The sequence below is a fragment of the Elephas maximus genome, chromosome 11 (assembly GCF_024166365.1).
Source record: "Elephas maximus indicus isolate mEleMax1 chromosome 11, mEleMax1 primary haplotype, whole genome shotgun sequence".
In the NCBI taxonomy this organism is placed as follows: Eukaryota; Metazoa; Chordata; class Mammalia; order Proboscidea; family Elephantidae; genus Elephas; species Elephas maximus.
In genome coordinates, this window is record NC_064829.1 from 80,506,474 (window position 1) to 80,531,676 (window position 25,203).

Sequence of the window (25,203 nt, forward strand, 5' to 3'; positions counted from 1 at the left end):
TTCTCTGTCCTTGAACGAGAGCATGGGAGAACTCTATAGCTTTTCAATTTCTAAGAAACTTCTTGATATGATAATTAAGACTCAATTTCAGATGTTTTGAATATTGAAAAGCCAATAGCTGCACACTGGATTAAAACCTTCTCCCTCCACATCCCTCTCTGTTCCAGACCTGACTATGTGTCTGAGGGATTTGCAAAGGGAAGGGGAGAGGTCTTTCTTTCCTTTTTCTAGTTCTCCCACCCATCTGTCAGTTTGTCATACTGTGGTGCCTTGAGCATTACTATGATGCTGGAAGCTATGCCACCAGTATTTCAAATGCCAGCTGGGTCACCCACAGCAGGCAGCTTTCAGTGGAGCTTCCAGACTAAGGCTAGTAAGAAAGGCCTGGCAATCTATTTTCAATAATTAGCCAAGAAAACTCTATGGATCACAACAGAATATTGTCCAATATAGTGCTTGGAGATGAGCCATTAACAGGGGACTCAAACATACCGACAATAAGGAAGATGGCGTAGGACTGGGCAACGTTTTGCTCTGTTATGCGTAAGTTCACCAAGCGTTGCAGTTGATTTGATGGCAACTAAGGACAGCAGCAATGACAACAGCAGTTCCTTTACCCCTATCGCCTTCTACAACTCCCTGGTTGGGGAAAAGGTTAAACGAAAAGGAGCAAGGGCCTATTATATTTAGTTGAGGATATTTGTAGTTATCTCTTGACTGCTGATGGATCATTGTGAGTGACAAGCATTTAAACACAGCTTCTCACCCAAAGGACAGTCACATGGACATTTTGGAGTCCTCTGCCCTGACCCACACTCAAACATGAGTGCTGTACTCTTTGACTGACGTCTTGAGATAATTCTTCCAGTAGGTTTCTCTCTGATAGTGGCTGGACAAGTTCTTTCTAAATGGTTTAAACAGTGACCACGTGGCCCAAATGAAACTTGCCACACCACCCACACTGTGAGAGTGAAGGCTTGCCCATGGTTTTCTCATTATGCTGATGAATCATAGGCTGCTCCATCCCTACTCTAGCCTACAAAATTCTTCTGTTGAGAAGCAGGTACCACTTCTTCAGTTTATGTTGGCTTCTAAACTCAATCAATGTCCCAAGAACTCTTCGACTGCACTGCTCAAGTGCATCTAGGTGTCTAGCAGTTTCCAGCTCTCCTTTTGTTGTTCTGAGTTGCTGTCGAATTGGCTGGGACTCATGATGACCCCTTTTACAACAGAATGACATATTTCCAGGTCCTGCACTATCTTTACAATTGTTAGTATGCTTGAGACCATGCTTGCGGTTACTATGTATTTTGAGTGCCTTCCAACGTAGGGGGCTCCTCTTCCAGCACTATATTGGGCAATACGCTATTGTGGTCCACAAGGTTTTCACTGGCTAATTTTTGGAAGTAGATCACCAAGCCTTTCTTTCTAGTCTGTCTTAGTCTAGAAGCTCCACTAAAACCTGACTACCATAGGTGACATGGCTGGTATTTGAAACACTGGTGGCATCTCTTCCAGCACCACAGCAACACGCAAGCCATCCCAGTATGACAAACAGACGAGTGGTGGCCCTAGTTACGCTGCTGTTGTTGTGTGTCTTCAAGTCAATTCCGACTCATAGGACCCTATAGGACAGGGTAGAACTGCCCCATAGGGTTTCCAAGGAGCAACTGGTGGATTCAAACTACTGACCTTTTGATTAGCGGCCAAGCTCTTAACCACCATGCCACCTTGTTATAGGAAGCCATAATTTCTAAGACTGGTTCTCTTAGAGAATTCTTCTTCAATAGGATGAGTATTTCCTGATTCTCAGATGCTGTCAATGGTTAATTTTCCATTTAATAAAGGATATTTGGAATTTAGGTGTGAAGTCTGGCCACTTAAACTCTGCATAGATGTACCTAACAACTGCCTAAAATTTTGTCACTATTTCTTCCCTATTTTTCTCAACTGGAAGGTTTTCACTAAGATTTTAAGACAACAGGAAAAATTACATTCTCTTATATTCATAACGTTTAATCTTTTAGAGAGGCTATAAAGGTTAAATGAGAGTGTATTTAAAGGACTTTAATAGATTTTTGCCCGTTGTTACTATTTTTCTTACTTTTTTCCCACCATTAACACCAAGCATTGACATGGCCATGACCTTTAACAAGTTTAAACTTCATTTACTATAAATTCAAAAAGTAAGTAGGATAACTGGTCAGTTTTATCTTATTGCAGAACTATTGTTAAAAACTGAATATTAAGGGGAAGTTGTGCTGAATATACAAAATAGAGAATCTGAGTCTGCAGTCTTCCAATTTGAGTAAAGAGAAACAACTCAGAATTTAGCTCCCCCAATTACTAGTTACTGAAGTGTGCACAAGGCATTTCACTGCTCCAATTTACTAATCTATAAATCAAGGAAATGGGCAATTACACATTTTTGTTTTGAAAACTAAGTGATCAATGTATTTAAATGCAGTTTAAATGGAATAGTTGATAATTTTACAATTTAAAAATGTTAGCGCTCCAGTGGTCTTGAATGACATCAAGTTCCATGAAGTCCTTTTATAAATGACTGAACAGTGGACGGCTGACCCAAGGTCACACAGAAGGTTCTTAGTCCACGGTCCACTGGACCATGTGTCATGTAAGTACCCTGAAGGTGAGAAAACTTCTGTCCTTTCAGTAGAACACTTCACACGCCTTTAAAATGCCTAATTCTTTTCATTCTTGTTGCAAACGAGGTATAGTCTCTCCCTAAGGTACAGAGAGAATGTAAACAGAAATACTATCCACATGGAAAGAATATAAAATCAGAGAAAGGCCAACTTTTTCCTGGAGCTCAAATATCAAGCACATTTAAGACAGGTTATTATTAAGCTTTTGCTTTGTTTTTAAATCCAGCCATAGCTCTTTGTATCTACTATGACGACTGTTGTTAGTTAAGTCAGCTCTAAGTCATGGTGACCTCATAGACAACAGAATGAAATGTTGCTTGGTCCATACTTGTCTGTTTATCTCCTACTCCTACAGAAAAACGAGTCTCTGCATCTGTCTCTGTGACTTCCAGCTCTACACACATCAATGAGTGTGCGAACTATATGAGTTAAAGGATCCTGTGATGATCTCATAATCAAAAGTTATTTCTCCAGCTCCATGGTTTTTCCATTAACTAGAATGAGAGCCTCCATGTTTCATTCCTTTGAGACCAGTATGTTTTTCCATCTTTGTGAGCCAACATTTAAAATGTAGATTGCCCTAAACCAAAAAATCCATTGCTGTCGAGTTGATTCCAACTCATAGTGACCCTACAGGACAGAGCAGAACTGCCACAAATGGTTTCCAAGGCTGAAATCTTTACTGAAACAGACTGTCACATCTTTATCCCACAGAGCAGCTGGTGAGTTCGAACCACCAACCTCTTTGGTTAGCAGCTGAGCGCTTAACCATTGCCACCAGGACTCCTGCAGATTGCCCTAAAGCAAACCTGTTGCCATCGATTCCAACTCATACCGACCCTATAGGACAGAGTAGAACTGTCCCAAAGGGTTCCGAGAAGTGGCTGGTGGATTCAAACTGCCAACCTCTTGGTTAGCAGCCAAGTTTTTAACCACTGTGACACCAAGGCTCCTGCAGATTCCCTGAACTGGGGTAAATAAAATTCCTTATTAGGAACAATCTCTCATGGTAGAGACTGGTTTATAGAGCCATTCTCCAATCAGGGCACTAGCTCAAAATAAATATCTGCATGAATGAGACATTACATAGGATTCTAAGGTAAGGCTGAAGATGGGGGATGGGAAGGCAGATGGCAGAAGGAAGTGGGAAAATACAAAAATGGAAGCCATTAATGGGATAAACACATCTCCATTTTGCCCAGGTCTAGTTCACCTCAGTGGGAGCCAGAATGCCTCTGAAGTTATTATTCTTGGTCGAGCAACATTCAATTGTTATATGTAGGTAATTATTTGACCTAGACCTAGAAGCCATCACAAATAGTATCCAAGTGCTAATTAAAAGCAAACACACCAGCAAACCAATCTTCTGGTGTCAGTCAAGCATTACATACTTCAAGGGTCATTCTCTCAATGATACAAGCAGTAAGGGAATAATTATCAAGGATGATTTATAAAAATCTCAAAGTCTGTGAGTGGCCTACAGAAATTTTCCACAAATACACATTATATAACCCAACAGGATATTTGAATTTGCTCCAACAGCAAACTCAGAGGTAATGAAAAAAAAAAGAAAGCGCTTCTTGGAAATCATGCTCTGGGGTTTAACCAGTAACATAGATATAAGATTGTGGCTAATTTGAATTTAAGGGAAGGTTAGTTTCCTGATGTGATAAGTCTTTGCTTTAGGGGTCCGAGGTAGAAAGATTGACACTAGACATGATTACAATATTATAATAAATAAAGCTGGGTAGACATGAAGTAAAGCAGATGAATGGTGACTTGCAAAATAGTTAAATAGAAGGTGGTTAGCTACCTTTCCTAGGGTACCTATTAACCCAAATTGTCCTAAGGCACTACACTAACTCATTGTCAAGTGGGAAGCCCCTTCTTCACCCCTCCCAGCTGGACAAACTTGAAGAACAACTGTTGTTACTGTTATTTAACTCTTGCCAGGTTTTTGGTGGTAGCTATTCTTCTAGCTGTTGTTTTGGTCATGGAGGGGGGTAGAGAGGGGATGATAAGAAGGAGTCCATGAGGAGGAGGCTGAAGCCAGGTTTATGGAGAGACTCAGAAGAGCTTGAGGTAAGAGGGAGGAAGAGAATATTTGAAGGGTGGGAAGTTGATATTTAAAGGAAATATTAAGGAAACTTGATTTATGGTAATTGACATAATTACCTAATCCAGCTCCTTAAGAAACCTTTAGCAAAATCTGTATTGGGGATCAATGACTTTGTTATATTTGTCTTTTTGGAACAGCAGCATTAAATGGTATCTGAGAGCCATCTATAAGCAAGTCCACAGTGAGAGCAGAAGCTTCAAAAGGATCTTACCAAACAGGTTATGCATATATCATCTCATTTAATCCTCACAAAAACTGGATAAAACAGTTATTATAGAAAGCACAGGGCGGATAAAGCAACTAGAACACAGAAACGCTAACTATTTTGATAAAAATAGCTAGATGGTGTCCTATATAAAGCTTGAATTCAGGTCCATCTTATTTCCTAAACCTGTGTTCTTTTTTAAAAAAAATGTTGTGCATATGTACACATAGGGGTCCTGGTGGGGCAACAGTTAAGTGCTCAGCTGCTAACCAAAAGGTTGGAGGTTTGAACTCGTTAGCCACTCCACGAGAGAAGACATGGTGATCTGCTTCTGTAAAGATTACCGCCTAGGAAACCCTGTGGGGGAAGTTCTTTGTCACATGGGAGTGCTATGCGTCAGAATTGAATCAACAGATACCAACAATATGTGTGTATATATATGTGTGTGTGTGTGTGTGTGTGTATATACACATACATATATATATGTATGTGGAGCCCTGGTGGTGCAATGGTTAAGCGTTTGGCTGCTAACCAAAAGGTCAAAAGTTTCCAAACTCAGCAGCCGCTCGTTAGAAACCTCATGGGACAGCTCTACTCTGCCTTATGGGGTTGCTATAAGTTGGAATCGGCTTGACGGCAACAAGTTTTTAGTTTTGTTTTTTTTTAACATGTGTGTGTGTTTGTGTGTGTGTATACATATATATGTAACAAAACATTTCCCATTTTAATATTTTTTACATATACAATTCAGTGACATTAATTATATTCATCATGTTGTTCGATCATCACCACTCTCCATTTCTGAACTTTTCCATTACCCTTAACAGAAGGTCAGCACCCCTAAACAAATGGCTCCCTCTTTCCCCTCCTCCCTACCCCTGGTAACCACTAATTAACTTTGGTCTCTACACATTTGGCGATACTAGATATTCCATGTAAGTGGGATCATACGACATTTGTCCTTTTGTGCCTGACTTATTTTGCTCAGCAGAATGAGAACATGGAGCCGTGCTGGCACAGTGGTTAAGAGCTTGACTGCTAACCAAAAGGTTTGCAGTTCGAATCCACCAGGTGCTCCTTGGAAACCCGATGGGGCAGCTCTACTCTGTCTTATAGGGCTGCTATAAGTTGGGACTGACTCAATGGCAATGGGTTTGGTTTTCGGTTTTTCACTACCTGCTAAAGAGCCCTGGTGGCACAGTGGTTAAGAATTCAAAGGGTCGGCAGTCTAAATCCACCAGCCACTCTTTCGAAACCCTACGGGGCAGCTCCACTCTGTCCTACAAGGTTGCTATGAGTTGGAATCAACTCCACTGCCACAGGTTTGGTTTTTGGTTTTTAAATGAAAACACAGAACCTGTGTTCTTTTACCTACTATGTTGCCAGGCTTCCTAAGTCTAAAGAATTAGCCGTAGCCTGGTCTTTCCAGCTCCAAAGCTATGATCTTTCAACTCCGTCAGGCGGCACTCCCAGCTGTCGCCAACAACTAAAACAGGTGACTGGACCACTTTGACATTCCTGGTCAAGAACTGTGGCTAAGAGAATAGGCATTTAGCTATTTCTGAAATATAATGAAAAGGTAAAGCTGACTGACACTACTTTTCCACTTAGTAAAGCAATTAATAAAATGCATAGAGAAAAGGTTCAGAAAAAAACAAGAAAACCATTTGTACTATACCTTCAACTTTTCTGTAACTTTGAGATGCTTTCAAAATTAATTGTTAAAAAAGGCACACAGAAAAGTAAAGTAGTATCTTGAGGTGGGGGGATATTTAAAAGGAAGACTAAAGTCAATGATTATCCCAATAACTGGAATTGTTAACCACTTTTTTTTCCTAGTAGAAACCTATACATTGAAAGAATTAATCATTTTTTGTGGCAAAAATATAATATACTTAATAATTAGTTATATTATTTTATGGATTTGAGATAAACTCATAGGATATAAATTATAAGCAGAGATATTAGTATAACTAACATTGAAAGCTTGATGATGATAATGGTGATAAATACAATGATGATGATAATGACGCCAATAGTGATGGCAATTTCAAAACTAATACTACGACAAGTAAGATTAGAAAAAAAAAAAATCCAGGAAGAAAAATTTTGCTTACTCATGATATAGGGACAAATGTCACTGTTGTATCAAAGAGGTCAGAGTATAAAGAAAAGATAAATTCTAGGATCACTGAAGACATCAGAAAGTTTCCCAATATAATCACAAAGGTTGAAAAAGGTCAAGACCTTTGAAATGTTAAGCCTTGAAGCAAACAGACATTTACTTGTTGACAATGAAGTATAGTATCTAAAAATAGAGACCGCTTGTGTTCAAATCTCAGCTTTGCTAGGGACATGATCTTGGGCACATCATTTAAACATTTTAATTTTAAACTTAATTTTTTAACCCAAAAGGAGGGTGGCAGTAATATAGCAAACTCATAGGTGCGTGATAAAAATCAAATGAGATGATGCATATAAAGTGCTTTGAACAATGGCTGTCATATAATAAGAGAGAAATAATTCAATATTTTTATTAAGATGAATTTCTTATAATGAGATTTTTAGAAAGCAGAAGTCACTCCCTAATTATATCATTGTTTCATTTCAATTAATTTTCAATATCTTCATTTATCACACTTTCTTCTAATGGAAATTTTACAGGAAATTTTTTTGGGGGGTGCTTTTTTTTTGTTATCTCAGAAGGGGTCCTCGTGGCTAAGTAGTTAAGAGGTTGGCTGCTAATCAAAAGGCTGGCAGTTTGAATCCACCAGCCACTGCTTAGAAACCCTATGGGGCAGTTCTATGCTGACCTATAGGGTCTCTGTGAGTCAGAATCGACTCAGCATCAATGGGTTTTTTGGTTTTAGTTAATAAATAAATCTAAATACTTTCAATAACTTTTTTTCTTTGTAAATATGTAGGTTATACACATTAGGATCTTTTACAAAAAATTTTTTTTTCTTAGTTCATCCATCTAAATTGTAACCAATAGTGAATATTACTTTTCTTTTACAATGTTATAGCTTGCAATTTCAATTAGTATAGATTCTAATATAGAGAATAAACCAACAAAGTAATAAATATTGTCCAAATGATACAAGGAAATAATGAATAAAGCAAAGTGACTCTTCTTTTCTCTCTTTTTTTTTTTTTTTGAAGCTGACCAAATGCATTTTTTCAAATCTTGTGGGAGCACCTGAAATTATTCTGATAATAGAGATGGTATGTTATTTTCACAAGTAGGTATAATAAGTAAATGAGCTCATTCTTTCAAGTAAGCATGTCAAAGTCATGCAGGAAGAAAAACCAAATATTATTTAACGAGAAACTGTTCAATGTTCCAGTTATTAAAGACACACTGCAGCTCCCACCTCCCTATGGAACATTCAGAAGCAGCCCATAAAAGCTTCTTTTTGTAATCAGTCTCATGGAGGGAATTCTTTCCATAATTCAGGAAACCATCCCCACGCACGGGAAAGATCCATGCATGGGACAGAAACATTACTCTTCTCTGACCTTAAAAAACATAGAGAGCTTTGCTAGAGTCCACCTATGTCCAAAGAAAAACTGATGCCAATTAATAACGAACTAAAATTGTCTGGAAGGAAGGGCCTGAGACGGAAACAAAATTTAAAATTTCAAAATACACACAATTTTGGTTTTCTAATTTTCTTAGACAAGAATATTGGCTCAAACTCATATAAAGTTTTGTTTTAATATACAGATTTCATAACTAGTTGAAGTTCTGTGCTTAGTTTTCTAATAAACTCACATACTCATCTCTTCTTTGCTTCTCTAAATTACTAACAGCCTATTTAACTTGCCTACAAAGACATTTCATTGGTAAACCTCTCTTTTGACCTCTTTAAAAGCAAACATAACTGTTTCTACTCTGAATGTGTTTCTCTTCCTTTATTCCCCAACATACGTTATGATATAACCAATCATCAAACCATTGGGGATAGTAACTCAGTCATTTCTACTTCTCTTGCTCAACATTCATATACATTTTACAAGTGGTTAAAGCGATCAACTGCTAACTAAAAGGTTGGCAGTCAGAAGCTACCAGCAGCTCTGTGGGAGAAAGATGTGGCAGTCTGCTTCCATAGAGATTTAAAGCCTAAGGAACCCTATAGGGTCGCTGTGAGTTGGAATTGACTTGATGGCAGTGAGTTATTTGGGGTTTTATTTATTCCAAACTTATTTTTTCATTACATTGCCACAGACACTACCTTAACCTTGGTCCTCACCATTTCCTTCCTGCATTGTTTTGTTTTATTTTGGTTTTATATGCTTCTGTTCTTTCTCCACTCAATCCATCCTCCAAATTCTAATAAAGCTCACTTTTGCAATGGAGGTCTCATATATCACTATTCAATTTAAATTACTGAGATTGTGTTTGAATCACTGACATGGCATTACAGAGCCCTTTTTCTGAATCAAATTATTATTTCAGCCTTAAACCCCTTTCCTTTTAAAGTCACACACCTACTTTCCAAATGGTCTTCACTACCCAATACACATCAGCATGTTACCAATTGTTCATGCGTTCTACCTTCTTTGATTATTTAACTCCATTTACTCACTTATTCATTTCTGTAACCATTCAAATCAATTTCATCAAGCATCTATTTGCTTATGCTAGACACTGATGAATAACTGGAAATTCAAAGGTGTAAATTCAAGGTCCTTCCATTTAAGAAGCCACACAGGTGCACAGGACATAGTGCACGTGTCACAGAGCCTGCCATATTGGAACTCAGTTATTTGCATAAATATTTATTTCCTCAATTACATGGGGAGCTCCTCCACAGCAGATGCTGCGTCTTAGTAATGTTCATATCTCAGCCTTTAGTGCAGTGTCTGGGCCAATGATGGGTCAGTGATCTGGGTGGTTGTTCAATGAATCCTTGAAATAATGAATCAAGGTTTAGATGTGATCTCAGAGAATATCATGTCTGGGCCAATAATGGGTCAATAATCTTGGTAGTTGTTGAATAAATCCATGTAATAATGAATCAGAAGTGTGGATGAGATCTCAGAGAATATCTTGTCACCAGGGCTCTTCGAGAATATCTTGTCACCAGGGCTTTTCAGTGTGAGAGAGTAGGCTCCCCAAAAATAAGCAGGGTGTGGGTGTGGCAGAGACAGGAAGTGAGATGTAGATTCAGAGCCCAGAGAAATAGCAGTAGGAGGGAGTGGGAGAGCCAGAGACTTGAGTTGTCAAGGAAGGAAGCAGCATGCAGCTCAGGTCAGTGAAAAAAGCCAAGAAGGAATGAATGAGTGGTTGGCAGAAAGCACAGCAATGATCCAAGCAAATAAGAATGAAGTGCATGGAATGGAAATAGCATCAAAGGTCAAAATCGTTGGAAACAGAGGACAAAGGGTAGTTGCATTTTTTTTAATTTCCTTCTTTTAGTTTAAAACTTGAAATGCAAATGTTATTCGATGATGGTTATTAACAGCAAGTAATATGCACATGCAAGAAAGTGAAGGATAATTTTCCTACCAGTTAACCAATTAGCTACAACAGCAGGTCTCTGCAAGGCTCGTTCATTGTCATGCCCATGGAAACCTTCCATTGCAGATGTGACCTTTCATTGCCATGACAACCCTCATCTGTGCCTTCCCAGTTCATCAGCACAGCCACTGACCATGCCACCAACTCCACTGTGTTTGCCTGCCAGATCTGCTGGAGGAAACAGGGATTCCTTTCAGACTGCAGTGGCTGCCACACTGGAGGCGTGGGGTGGTTTTAAGGTAGTAGTGATCCTGCATCCTACCTGTTGAACTGCATTTCCCTCTGAATCACCTAGAGGAACTCCTTGGGGCTTTGAAGTGCAAATTTCCAAAGAAAAGTTCCCAGGGATTAGAACAGTCTTTTGATGCTGGTTATGATCAATAGTGAACAGAAGAGAAGTGACATATTTATGACTAACCCGTCCTCCTGCTTAAAAAAGTCAAGTGGAGTTCTTTTGTGGGTGCACGTCCTGCTGATTGTGAGTCGTTCTGCTGTGTTATAGTCGCTGTGTAATTCCCATGGTAGCCTATTTGAAGGGAGTCGTCTTGACGTCGCTGGAAAGGGAAAATGCCATAAGGACATGCTGAAGCAGAATTTCAAGCCAGTCAGCAGTGCTGAGGAATGGTGGCCGCACGCCAATCGAGCGTGCAGGAACAGAGAGCAGAACTCCTCTGAAGCAAAGGCATCAGGCAGATACGCCACAAAGAGGCAGAGGCTTAAAGGGTGCCAGCTTCTACAAATAACCATTATTGCCACTAAAAAAACACCACCTTCCCATGCTCATCTTTGGAGAGGAGTGTAAGTCATACTTTTGTTGAGGCTCCAGCCTAAGGATAAACCAAACCCATGGCCGTCGAGTCAATTCTGGCTCACGGCAACCCTACCAGTCAGAGTAGAACTGCCCCACAGGATTTCTGAGGCTGTAATGTGTTTTGAAGCAGGCTGCCACATCTTCCTCCCATGGAGCAGATTGCAGGTTTGAACGGTGACCTTCTGGTGAACAGTCAAGCACTTAGCCACTGTGCCACCAGTGCTCCTTAGCATAAGGATGGCAGCCACACAATCCAGTATATAATAGATATGCAAATACATCCACACAGATACAGTGTATGACTTTACACGTAGGGAAGTCCAGTTTAGAGGACTGGCAAGCCTGCACTTGGACTGCACTGTTTTACAAATGTGAACAGAAAAGACACCAATTCTGATGCTCTCAGTGTCTCCTGGGAATTCCAACATCATTTGTTCATTTCCACATCAGTTCTCAAGTTCCAGCACTTCTGTGAAAAATGTACTTGCATGCAGTATGTTTCCTTCGGCTGCTCGAAACAAATTGCCATAAATTTAGTGGCTTAAAAAGCAAAGCTATGATCTTACAGTTCTGGAGGGCAAAAGTCTCAAGTGGGCCTCACTGGATTAAATGAAGATGTGGGCAGGGCTCTGTTCCTATCTGAAGGCTCCAAGGGAGAATCTATTCCTTGCCTTTTCCAGCTTGTAGAGGCTGCCTACATTCCTAAACTTGTGGCCTCCATCCATCATCTAAGTCAGCAATGCCCATGTGGGTCTTTCTTATATACCATCACCCTGATCTTACCCTTCCAGTACCTTTTTTTTTCACTTATAAGGATGCTTGTGATTGCACCTCGATAATCTAGCTGAGCTGTTGTTTGTTGTTAGGTGCCATTTAGTCAGTTCTGACTCATAGCAATCCTATGCACAAGAGAATGAAATGCTGCCCTGTCCTGCATCATTCTCATAATCACCACTATGTTTGAGCCCGTTGTCACAGCCATTGTATCAATCCATCTCATTGAGGATCATCCTCTTTTTTGCGGACCCTTTACTTTACCAAGCATGATGTCCTTCTCCAGGGACTGGTCCTTCCTGATAGCATGTCCAAAGTACGTGAGGTGAAGCTTCTAAGCAGCATTCTGGCTGTACTTCCGTTGATATTCTTTTTCAATGCCATAATTCAAACGTATCAGTTCTTCTTTGGTCCTCCTTAGTCACTGTCCAGCTTTTGCATGCATATGAGGTGATTGAAAATACCATGACTTGGGTCAGGTACATCTTAATCATCAAAGTGACAGTGTTCATGGGTGTTGATTGTGGACCTAGGTAAAATGAAACCCTTGACAACTTCTGTATTTTCTCCAGTTTTTGACTTTTTTATCAATGCCTTCAGTACAGCTTGGACTTTCTCCTTCATTACTACCAGTTCTTGATCATATGCTACCTCCTGAAATGGCTGAATATTGACCAATTCTTTATGGTACAGTGACTGTGTATTCCTTCAATCTTCTTTTGCTGCTTCCTGTGTTGTTTAACTTAATCTAGCAACCTCGATTTCACCTGCAAACTTAATTCTCCTTTGCTGTGTAACCTGACATATTCACAGATTTCAGGAATTAGGATGTAGACATTTTTGCGAGGTGTGGGGGGAAACTATTATTTTTCTTACTACACATGACTTCTTTCTTATAATAGACAATGAATTCATTGTAGGGAGAATAGGGTCTGATCTGATACATACTGTATTTCTACAGTGTTTATGGAAATTTTTTTTAACAGCATTACCAGAGTGGATCAACAAATACTTGTTGAATAAATACAACAGTAAATACAGCCTAGTGGAATTAAGTTCTTCTATGCATTCACTTTAAGAGTAGTAACGCAGGTTATACTTAAAAAGCTGTAATGGCATACAAATTCTAAAACAGGAAAACATCTTTGTTCAAGAAAAATAACACTATGAATTGCTTTCCCAATAACCCCTGGATTTATTTACACATAAATAGAACAGCAATAAGCTTCAAACTATCCACAAATGGTTATGAAAGGAAAGGTTTCAAAGAATGAAAAGCTCTGATAATGTTTTCTCAGGCAAAATATATAGGGCATTTATAATTTGAAAAACATATTCCTTAAATATGCAATGATAAATTAAATGTTAGGCAGAGGGGACTAAAGACGAAGATTCTACTAAGAAGCCTAGTCAGTACACACACTGAGAGCCAGGAAAATGCAAAATTGAAATAGAATATACGTGCTGTTTCTTTCCTTTTCTTTTCTCTTTTCTTTTCCCTTCTCTTTCCTTCCCCCCCCCCCTTTTTTTTCCTTTTCCTTTTCTTCTAGCATTCCTCTGGCTCAATATAACTTCCTTTCAGGACAATTTCAGTAAGAGGCAGATGTTGGTCATGTGATGTTGGGACTCCCATGAGAATGGGTCCACAGGCAATCTTAGGACTGATCAAGGCAGGGACTTGTCCAGATGACACCTTTGTGTAACTTGGTAAACCCCTCCATGTCTGCTCCTGGGTGCTCCTCTGGGGTCCTGGACCTCAGCCCCCCTCACTTCTGCACCCAGTGTCCTTAACCTGCACAGCTGCCCACAGCAGCTCTGAAGAGAGTTACATTTGTGGTGACTGGAATACCTGCCATCACAAGGGAAAGCCAGAGGGACAGCTATGGTGGGAGCAAGAAAAGCTGTGGCTGATCTAGGAGAAAGAAATTATAGCTTTCACCTTGAGGACTGAGTAGGCAGGCCCCAGGTTTCAGGTAATAAGACAAACACATGTACAACTGACACCATGTCAGCAACAACGGATATTTAAGAAGCACAGGAAATGGTCATGCACCTCACGCTCAGACGGACTGAAAAGGGAGAACTTTCCAGCAAAGGACAAGGAAGTGGAGAGGAATCAGTGCCTCTTTGGTCACCGTGAACTGAAAGACATCTCTGGCAACAATGAGGAGGTGGGTTTTTGAATTCATATACCAGATAACGGCAAAATGCGGGTGATACAGTGCTATCCCTTAATTGAATTTCTTAATATAACTCTGCTAAAAGCACTTGAAATATGTGATGTAAAGCCATAATCTTAACCCTTGTAGAAGGCGTGTCAGCATACAGTTTACATAACTAAAGAACAAGCAGTAGCTTAACTTCCACCAATCTCTAGATCTTTGGTTTCTTTATCTCTAACACGAAAAGGTTGAAAGAGGCAAACCCCAAAGCCTTTTTCAGATCGAAATAAAATGCATCTGTAACAGGAATATATCTGGGATCACACATGGTCCAGCCCATTCAAAGATATGCAGTCCTGCAATTAACCATTAATTAAATATAAAAATACCTGAACACCTAGCTCCTCCTCTCTGGGAAACAAAAATTAGGAAGGCCCTTCTGCACAGCAAACTTCTTAAAAATCTTCCTTCTCCTTTGCTACTTCTCTGAACATCCTCTGCACAGATGGGAGCTAATCCTGGAAATTCTCTCTCCCACTCTCAGCTTCTCTCCCGAACACCTACCTAACCAAACAGCATTTTGTCTCTCTCTTTCTTCCTCAACTCTTCACCCTAAGCTTTATATTATATAGATTAGATCAAGCAAGTCACGGGGTGGGTGGGAAAGGGTAAGATATAGAAAATCATGTCCCCACATAAATACATCTGGTACCTCTTGCACATTGATAACTTCGTGTCTGCTGTGAGTCTCAAGGTTTTAATTTCACTTCTAGAAAAATATGCCTCTAGAAGACGTGATATTTCTCCTTACATTTTCCATTTGTCAGCTTCTGCTGGGGCTGAGACTGGAATAGTTGGGGCATAAAGTTTAATTATAATAGATAGAAAGACACTATATACTACCTAACCTAAATATACTCAATCTTTTATCTTTAAGTGGAAAATAATCAAATCATGCTTTTATTTTAACTTTAGACTGTAAAACCGTCTATTCTTTCATCTTTTAAGGAAAATTTCAAATGAAACTTTAGATTCTGGAATATGTATGTGTGTGTGTATACATACATATATATATATATATATAAAATGCACTTTTCTTAACTAGATAGTGGAAGCTCCGACATTTGCTTGGGTAAGAAAGAATAAATATATTATACACACATACATACATATATATATATATATATATATTCTTACCCAAGCAACTATCAGAACTCCTACTACCTAAGAAAATTATTAATAATTAACTATTAATTATTAATACTGACACACGCATTCCCATCTCTGATAAAAAGAGGCAAACACAATGCTCTGAACAATTAAAATAATATTAATTTCATGACAATATTTTCACCTAAATAACACATTTTGTTTCCTACGCACGGACATCTTTTTCAAACACCAAATTCAAATCCCTGCACTGCACAGTGGCCATTGCCTTTGAAGTCTATCAGCATGGAGTTTGAGAAGAGGCTGTGACTCAGGCAGAACGTTCCTATAACACTTTGAGCTCCTCAGATGAAAAGGGGCTATTTCAGTATAAAGTATCATAAAGTTATCAACCTATTTAACAACTCTATACACTTCAATGTCAATGCCTCACACAACCTCCTATAGCTGGCACTTTTAGGCATTTTCCTTAATTTAAATTTCTCCAGTAGATATGAGCGACTTTATTTAATAAAACTAATACGGAGGTATAGCATCTTTCAAAGAGGAAGGTTCTGTAAATACCACATTCTATGTCTGTATGTGCAAGAAAATCTCACCATCAGGAAATAAACTACTAAGGAGATTGGAAGGATTACCTCCCGCAAGAGTCCAGCAACCTGAATTGGGAGCATAGCAGATACTATTAATTATTTTTTGTCCTTAGTTTATGCTTTAAAATGGCAAAGAAAATTGAGGCAAGACAGTCAGATGGAAGAGTTATACTCTGCTTAAAAGGCATTCTTAGTTTGAGTACAAAATTTTACATAATATGGGGAAATGGTAGCCCCCTCTTCTAAGAATTCATTTAAAAAATTACCAGCTATAGTATTTCCTCTTTTTGTGTTTTTTACCTTATTTTTCATTATACAATAAAAAAAAATACAGTATCCATTATAAAAACAAAAGCATTACAGATAGTGCTGAGGCAATTTTCACTCTACCTCCATCATGGCGTCTTCGAATCTTCCACACCTCTGACTCTTTTCCCAATAGGGTAGCTATTGTTATGAGTTTGGTTTATACCATTCCAGTATTACCAAAATGCTTTTACTGAAAAATTGTTTTCTAGTCATTTGTTTTTCTGTGACAAAGTTCCTTCAGTTTTTTGAGAAAAACAAGTTTGTCTTATTAACATGAAAAAAAGAACATACTTCTGTTACACTGAGCACTTTAGGTTTTCTTGTTGAATTTGTGGATGATCAAGTTTGGCATCAGGGAACTGAACATTTTCAGTGATTCTGAACATATCTCTCTTCTCAGAAGTGGGAGAGAATGCTGAAGAGGAAACCCCACGACACAGCTGCATCTATTCAGGAGATGTTCTCCCCATAGGTATTGAGCAGGACCCCCGCCCCAGGATTCTCCTTCCCTGCACCCTTCTTTAAAAGCCTCACACCGCCCTTTGTTCTCGCAGACCCTAGGATCTGAACCAGTTGGATTCCCCCTGGCTCTTCCTCCATCTCGCAATACTTGTTTTTCATGCAAGACTATAATCTTAGGTGATTCATCACTGCACTATAGTCCTGGGTAATAACACAGTATCCAAAAATAACCACAATCAGTGAACTAAAAAATGAGGAATCTTCAGAATATGCCAGGAGACCTGGAAGAACCTTCTGAAATGTGTTTGCATGGTATCTTCTCCAGGTCTGCTCTCCCCCACCTCCACACATTACCTCCAGTTGACTATTTCCCATAAACCACCCATTCCAAAGCACAGATACAAGTGACTACAGGAGCCTATGATTAAAAGGCTATTCTTTTTTTCCTAAGTTGAGTAGAAAGGAGAAGTAAAAGGGAGCCAGGTATTAAGAAATTTAATTTTGGAGATAAAAGCTGACACCAATTAACTTGCCAATCAGGTAAGATGGACTTAGACAAGGAAGCTGGAGACCATTTGGGACCTAGAGCACCATGGGAAAAAACTACCCATGCTGGGGAGATGAAGCACCAAGTACCTTATCTCGATGCCATTAAACATGGAAGTTACATAATTTTCAGCAGTTGGATTCCACACTCACTATGCAATCTTCTGACTATCATTTGGCTACCCATGTGCCTTTGCTTTCCAAACAAAGTGGGACTGTGTGATTCAAAGAATTCTCATGGAAATGAGGCTGAGAAAGGTCAAGGTTATGTCCACCGTTTTCAGCAAGCAAGACAGGAAGTCAAGTCTCATTCCAAAGCCAGTGCTCCTAATATGCTGGAGTCTATTTGTGGGGATCTGGTGAGCGGGCCTTCATCTCCGGGATGTGGACAACTGGTGCATATTTCACAGTATACTGTATTTCACATCTTTAAGTTGACCTAAGGAACTCTTGCCCCTCAATTTCCCATAAACATCACTGGGAACATACTACTAAGTAAAAAATAAGCCACAATTGCAACTAAAGCCAACTTGTCTCTGTATGAAATGAGCTATGGAGTGTTATGCCTCTCAAGTCATGATCTTGGACCATACAGTGTCAACATCTGTAGTCGGGGAACTTTTTCCAAGTCTCCTTTGTATGGTGCTACTTTTCCCTCATATGCCAACTGCAGATTTCCCAGCACCTTTCACTCTCCATTATCTAAGAAAAAAACAGAAGCCTCAGCCCATCCCTAGCTCATCCCTCAATTTATGGTATCATCTCCTCATGTTCCCTTCAAATTCAGTTGTTTCTTGTAATAAAATGTTTCCTTCTATAAAGTATAGTGGCTTTTCCCTGGGTGGCACAAACAGTTAAGTACTCAACTACTAGCCAAAAGGTTGGCCATATGAACACACCCAGAGGCACCTTGGAAGACAGGCCTGCTTCTGAAAGGCCATAGCCTTGAAAACCCTATGGAGCAGTTCTATTCTGCACACATGGGATCACCGTGAGTTGGAACTGAGTGGAGGGCAAAGAGTGAAGAAAAAAATGCTAAAGAAGAAAATGGTTTTCTATAACCTAGGAAAGCAGACTGAGTGTGATCATTTACATTTTTCAAGCCGAGGTGGAGATGTGGAGAGCATTGCTTATCTGATGAAGTATGTCAGTTGACTCTGCACTCCTTATAGAGTCAAGATTTTAAATCCTAGCTAGTGTTCAGACCATCACCAAACACAAGGTGGAAAATTAATTTATAAATTAATTTCTAAAAATGAAAATCAAGATATTGGTACTACCTTTAGGTCCTGAGTGTACTCAAAAGTATCAGTTAAGAATAAAACATGTATTTCCATTCACAGCTGGAGCACTAATTATCTGACAGGAAAATTTATATCTTCACATCTTTTTGGAATACATCAAATGAGTTTCATAACACATGTCAAATCCATGATTTCTGTGAGTAGGCCAATATTAGCAAAGCGTAATTAAAAATTCCTTAGTGATATTGACAAAATTTTCCCAACACTAAAAGTTAATACATATAATATAGCTGATATCTGATTTATGTAACATCACCATAATGTCATAATAAAAACCATCATTAATCTTCTGTTACTTATTTTTTAAATTTATTTTTTGATCAGAGCATCATAGCCCTACTCTGATGTTACTTCTGTAACATGGAAGTGCAATTTCAAAAATTTTTACACACATTACGAATTCTCCTATTGCCTGATATAACCAAAGTGAAACAATATATGCAAAATGAAAAAAGTAAGTATATATAAATAATGTACCTTATGTAATTTGAGTAATTTTTCCACTAAAAATAAAATGACTTTCCTTCATCAAATCTCAAATTGATGTGGTGTGGTACCCTTAAAGTTTAAAAATGTTGATAATCTGTTTTTCTTGTAATGAATGATAACTCATCATAAAATGAGCCGGTAAACATCACAGGCCCCTTTTTCATATTAGCAGGTTAAAAAGGAAAATTGAGGTGGAATACATAATTTTATAATCATCAATAATGTCTGCCAGGCCTTGCAAATGAATACGGAGCTCTGGTGGGTCTCAGCTTTCTTTTCATCAAAACCCTTAGGAGTCTGCATTTCTCAAAAGAGATTAGGCTGCTTTTTAGTGTGATCCATTTGCTTCAGAAATTATTATAATTTCCAGAACGAACGAACTTTTCACTCAAGCTCTCCAAAGAACATTTTGATGGATACATTTTACACTACAATAATTCCCTTTCAAGTTTATGGGGATTCTATGAATAATTAGTTTCTTTATTACAGTCTGTCTCTCAAATTACATATTTCAGAATAATAAATGTCCATTTAATTAATTGCATTGCTGATGACCATGTAGACTCGTTAGTCACTGAACTTTATCTTGGACGTGGCTAAGTTTTCAGGAGATACTTTCTTTTTTTTTCCTCTCAGAATTTATGAAAAGTCTAGGTTTGGTTTTCAATAGAAAAGGAAAAGCCTTTGAAAAAATTATAATATTACCTTACAAAAGCTTTTGTAGTATGAAGACAGAAGACCCAGTAAGGAAAAAGACATTAGCAAAAAAACAAGCCCCCACTTACCAGGTGTGAAGTTGTATCGAGCTGAAAATCCCATTGATTCTAGCTCTCCATCAGCAAAAAATTTAATCCATAGAAATCTTCCACTGGATTTTATCACAGGTGGGTTCTGCTGTCCACAGAAACGTCCAATTATCGGAGAAAAGCCAAAAGGTCCATCTCGAACTTCAATATGATCAAATTTGCACTCCCAAGAAGGTTCAATAGAGTATTTTTCATCAAAGTAAAGTTCAATGCACTGTCTTGGGGCAGCTGGAAAAAAAGAAAGAAAATGTTTAGAAGGCCACTTTTTAAAGCTTTAGTTTGATTTTTCTGGTGCTATTTTGGATGTATCTGTATGCTTTCTATGGAACTTTGAGCGTGACATGCACGGAGATGCAAAGGAAGCATACAATCATCAGCATTCTCAGGTCGACTATCTCTGTAAGAATGTCTAAAGGGTCCTTACAACCAGTGATGTTGCACAAACTAATATTCTGAGAGTAAGTGGACCATTTCCATGTCCGATAAATTATTAGCTAATCACAGTATTCTTGTGAAAGACTGCCCCACCAGGTTTGGAAAGCAGAGGGGTATCTTTCTGTGACTTTCCCCATATTTGCAGAAGAACCCAAGTGTAAGGTCAGAAACCTCTTGAGAATCATTCAGCACAGAGTTCTACAGCCATCCAAAGAGCCCCAAATGGATATCAAAGTGCACAGACAAAAATATGAAGAGGGATTTTTCAAATATACAAATCTGATCACATCACTTTCAGGTTTAAGCTTCTTCACTGGCTCTCTGTGAGTTACAGGATAACGATCCAGACATTTAACTTGACATATGACTTGATACGACCCACTTTCGATGTCTTCTTATTCTCTTCTCATACACAGCATAAGTTCAGACACTTCAAACAGGTCACGCTCTTCTAAAACACCATGCCTTTTCCAGCTTTCCTACTTTCCTGCTATCATGAATATCCATATACTTCCAATTTATTAACTACTGTTTACCAAGGATATTCTTTCTTAAATAAAACTTCCCGTCTAAACCTACACAGGTAAGACAAGAACCATATCTTATTCATCTTCTTTCCTCAGCACTTAGCTCAATAGCTGCCCTGGAGAATTTCTCAAAAACTCTTTGTTGAGTGAATTGTAAATGAATTTATCTTCACAAATGTTTTTATAGCTCTGTAAGGAATCATGGAAGAGCTCAACAGGGTTAACCAAAAAACCAAACCTCTTAGAGTCAGGTTGATTCCAACACACAGCAACCCTGTTGGACAGAGTATAATTGTCCCATAGGATTTCCAAGGAGTGACTAGTGGATTTGAACTGCCGACCTTTTGGTTAGCAGCCAAGCTCTTACCCACTGCACCACCACCACCACATGGGTGCATTGGCTAATGCTCTCCCATTCTTCCCTGGACATGGCCAAAACAGTTTAAAATTCTGGCATTCCAGCTCAAGTTCAGCCAGGACACCCCCAGAATGACCATGTTGTTATTGTTAGGTGCTGCCAAGTCAATTTTCAACACACAGCAACCCCATGCGACATAGTAGAACTGCCCCATAGGGTTTCCTAGGCTGTAATCTTTATGGCAGAAAATCACCAGGTCTTTCTCCCGTGGAGGTGCTGAGTGGGTTAGAATTGCCAACCTTTCAGTTAGCAGCCAGCGTCTTAACTGTGCATCACCAGGGCTCCTACAGTTATTAAAATACTAACACACGTTGATCCTGGTAAGTAAACAACTGTTTCCTAAGCCTTTTGAGTGCTTCCTAGCTACTGGGCCTCACCTAGGACCACCTCCTTCCAGAAATGCGAAAGTGAAGATCCAGCACCACAGGGCCCTGCTTGTCTACAGTATATTTAATATCACCTTTAACTTCAATGCTCACATTCATGGATGTCTAATGTTTATAAGGAGCTAAGAATTGTGATGGTCTGGAAATTAGAGACTTAGTAAAAGGTAATCCTGAGGCTTCTCAAGTATAAAATAGAAAATCAATTGCTTAAAGGTCAATGTATATTAAAAGATTAAGGATTATTTTTTAACTCTAAAGATGTCTCTGATTATCTGAACATTGTAGAGAGAGCTTAATAACTCTTGCAAGAAAACCAGGAATGCTTTTATTTGACATTAATGTATATCACAAAAGTCAACAAACGTAGTATCGAACATAATGTAATTATTCAATACAGTTTTTTTTAAATCTGCAAATTTAAAAATGTCCTTAAAAAGTACCTGGAAAATGATGTTTGCTTATTTCTCTTCCCTAAAATATCAGTCCAAAAGCAAAAAGGTGAATGCTTAAAAAACTGGGTCCATATAACTATTAGCCCAAGGTATACTATTCATATATATTACTATTCTACAGAATACATACAGTTGCTATATCCTCTTTGATAAGCTAGGATGATAAGTTTTTGAGGAAATGAACTATTTCAGAATAAGGAATAATACTTTTTGATGTAAGCAATGTATGTGAAATTACTTTGGGTTGGGGACTGAGAACACTCCTGAGCTAATTTACTTAAATCTCTCTTTTTATATCTACATTTGTATACCTATATTATCTAATCTACCAGTACACCTGCACCCCTTTCCCTTATTAAGAAATGTGTGGCCATCTAATGGTAATTCATTTATTCACATCTTTACCCCCATTGTCACTTGAGTTCAGTTCAATATGGATGAACAAACCTGAGTTCCTTCAAGAAACCATATCATTATGGCCTTTGGTAGACCACATCGTGTATGGACAATTCATTTTTCTTTGGTCCAACTTGTTGAAAGCAAACCAACACACATAGGAAAATTCCACTAGCTAAGTTTTAAGAGGGGCAAAAAAAAAAGGTAAATAAGTATGTCATATATTTCCTGTTGTAGATTTTTAAATATTGAGAGATTTCGGCACATGTGAACTGTTGGAAGCTCTCTAGGTCGAACTCCCTAAGCTTACATTGTTTTGTCCTCCAAATCTCTCCATTTACAGTGCCCTTTCTCATCAACATTTCCTGTTAGTCATCTTTGATCTAAAACTGAGGTTCCTTTTCAAGGGGACTCAAACACTTTGAGAATCTTTGGACACTTAATGAAGTTACAGACATTTTCAACTGAATAGTGCACAGGCAGATAGAAATTTGCGTCTAATTTGAAAGAGTTCTCAGATCACCAGGAATCCATAAAACAGGCCCTCCTCTCCATGACTGGTCCTTCACCTGAAGCATTTATTACAACCTGTCTGACATCAAGACACTCGGTGTCTTATTTTTCCTTCTTGTATTTTCAATTTATCTTTTTTTTTTCACCATAAGAAGACTATTCTATTCAGAATTAAATATGTAAAATCTGTCCCATTAAAAGAAGAAAAGAAAGAAGATTTAAAAAAAAAAAAAAAAAGAAGAAAGAAAGAAACCACCTTTCCTCTTTGGGTCCTACAGTCCATTAATACCTCCCACCTGCTCCTCCATTCCCTGCCAGCTGGCTTCTCCCCATGTCAGTAGAATATTCATCCTAAAGGTACTAACAGTCACTGAATTGCCTAACTTAAGAGAAGCATTTCTATTTTGACCTTATTTTTCTTGGCTGTAATAATCGGCACATTCATTACTCCCTGCTTTCCTCACTTTGCTGCTGTGAACCTTTTCTCTGATTCTCTGGTCAACTCTCTGGGTTTCTCCTTCTCAATCCCAGTTACTCCTACTCAGCCCTTTCCTTAAAGTTACTTTACAAACTTCTACCCTGCTAACTGAAAGGTCGGCAATTCAAATTCACCAGCCACTCCTTGGAAATTCTATGGGGCAGTTTTACTCTGTCCTATACGGTCACTATAGGGATGCTAGGAGTAGGAATCAACTCGACTGCAATGGGTTTTATTCTGTTTTCTGTACTCACTCTAGACCAGCATTCTGGTTGCCACTGGTATCCCCTGGAAAGCTATTATAATATAATGATGTCTGTGGTTTCATCCAAAGCCAATTAGCTCAGAATTCCCAGGGCAGGCCCCGGCACCTGTAGTTTTTTTAAAAAGTTGAAGTATAGTGCTCCAAATAAACTCTTCAGATAATTTTATTCATGATAACCACCTCAACAATAATCATTATATTTAAGAACTACAAGTATATATTTTCAGATCACTCCACTACACTAAAAATCCATACATTCAATCTCTTTGAGAGACTTCTCCGTCAATACCAAAACTGAGCACACTATTTTTCCTTTAAACCTATTTTCTTCATCTACGGCAATTCCATCTAACAAGCTGCCAAGCTAAAATCCTTAGACTAGTCCTATTCTTACATCTTCACATCCAATCCAGTAGGATTCAATTTCATAAATGTCTCACATTTCTTCCTTTTACTCCAGCCCCAACTTTAGGACTTTACCGGAATTTAATTGGTCTTTCACAATAGTTCCTTATTATTGCTTTCCTTCAGTTACTTCCTCATCAGAATATCACCTTATTCATTCTCTGCTTAAAGCATTTCAATGGTACGCCAGCATCTATAACAGAAAATCCAAACTCTCATGGATAGAACGGATGGAATATCAGGTTCTTTTTTATTTAGAATTGTCCACCTCTTCAGCCTTCTCCTGCTCCTCTTCCCTCCATATATGCAAGCCCTACAATACATGTGGTCCCCAATCAGACCATATCACTGAACATTCACACATGCTATTCTCTATATCACTCATAATTCGACTCGACGGCACTGGGTTTTGTTTTGTTTGTTTGTTTTTTTTTTTATTCTCTATACAGGAAACCCTGGTGGCGTAGTGGTTAAGTGCTACAGCTGCTAACCAAGAGGTCAACAGTTTGAATCCGCCAGGCGTTCCTTGGAAACTCCATGGGGCAGTTCTGCTCTCTCCTATAGGGTCACTATGAGTTGAATGAACTCAATGGCAGTGGGTTTGGTTTTGGGTTTATTCTCTGTATAGAGAGAATAAGGACTTCAATGACAATGGTCAACCAAGCTGATATTTGGAATACATGAGTATACATTTCTCTCTGACATTATGTGTTCTTTGTACTTTTATATTACTGAAGAAATCCATATAATATATACCCACCAAGTGCCTCAGGGAGGAAAGATCTGGCAGTCTGCTCTCATAAAGATTACAGCCTTTGAAACTCTATGGGGCAGTTCTACTCTGTCCTATAGGATTGCTACGAGTTGGAATCAAATCGATGGCAGTTTTTTTTTGTACATATGTGTGTACATATGTACACACACGTATGTGGTTCTAATAATTATTAAACTAATAAAGTACTAATTTCCAAAACACTGTTTCCTATTA

The 25,203-nt window shown here is 38.6% G+C and overlaps 1 protein-coding gene across 1 annotated transcript in view; it reads right to left on the minus strand.

Annotated features, from left to right (window-relative positions):
• NETO1 (neuropilin and tolloid like 1) overlaps window positions 1-25,203 on the minus strand; it is a 164,768-nt gene that overhangs the window by 136,197 nt on the left and 3,368 nt on the right. Inside the window, exon 4 of the mRNA XM_049900718.1 lies at window positions 19,920-20,168. Coding sequence (XP_049756675.1) covers window positions 19,920-20,168 — 249 coding nt within the window. The remainder of the gene's footprint in view (window positions 1-19,919; window positions 20,169-25,203) is intronic.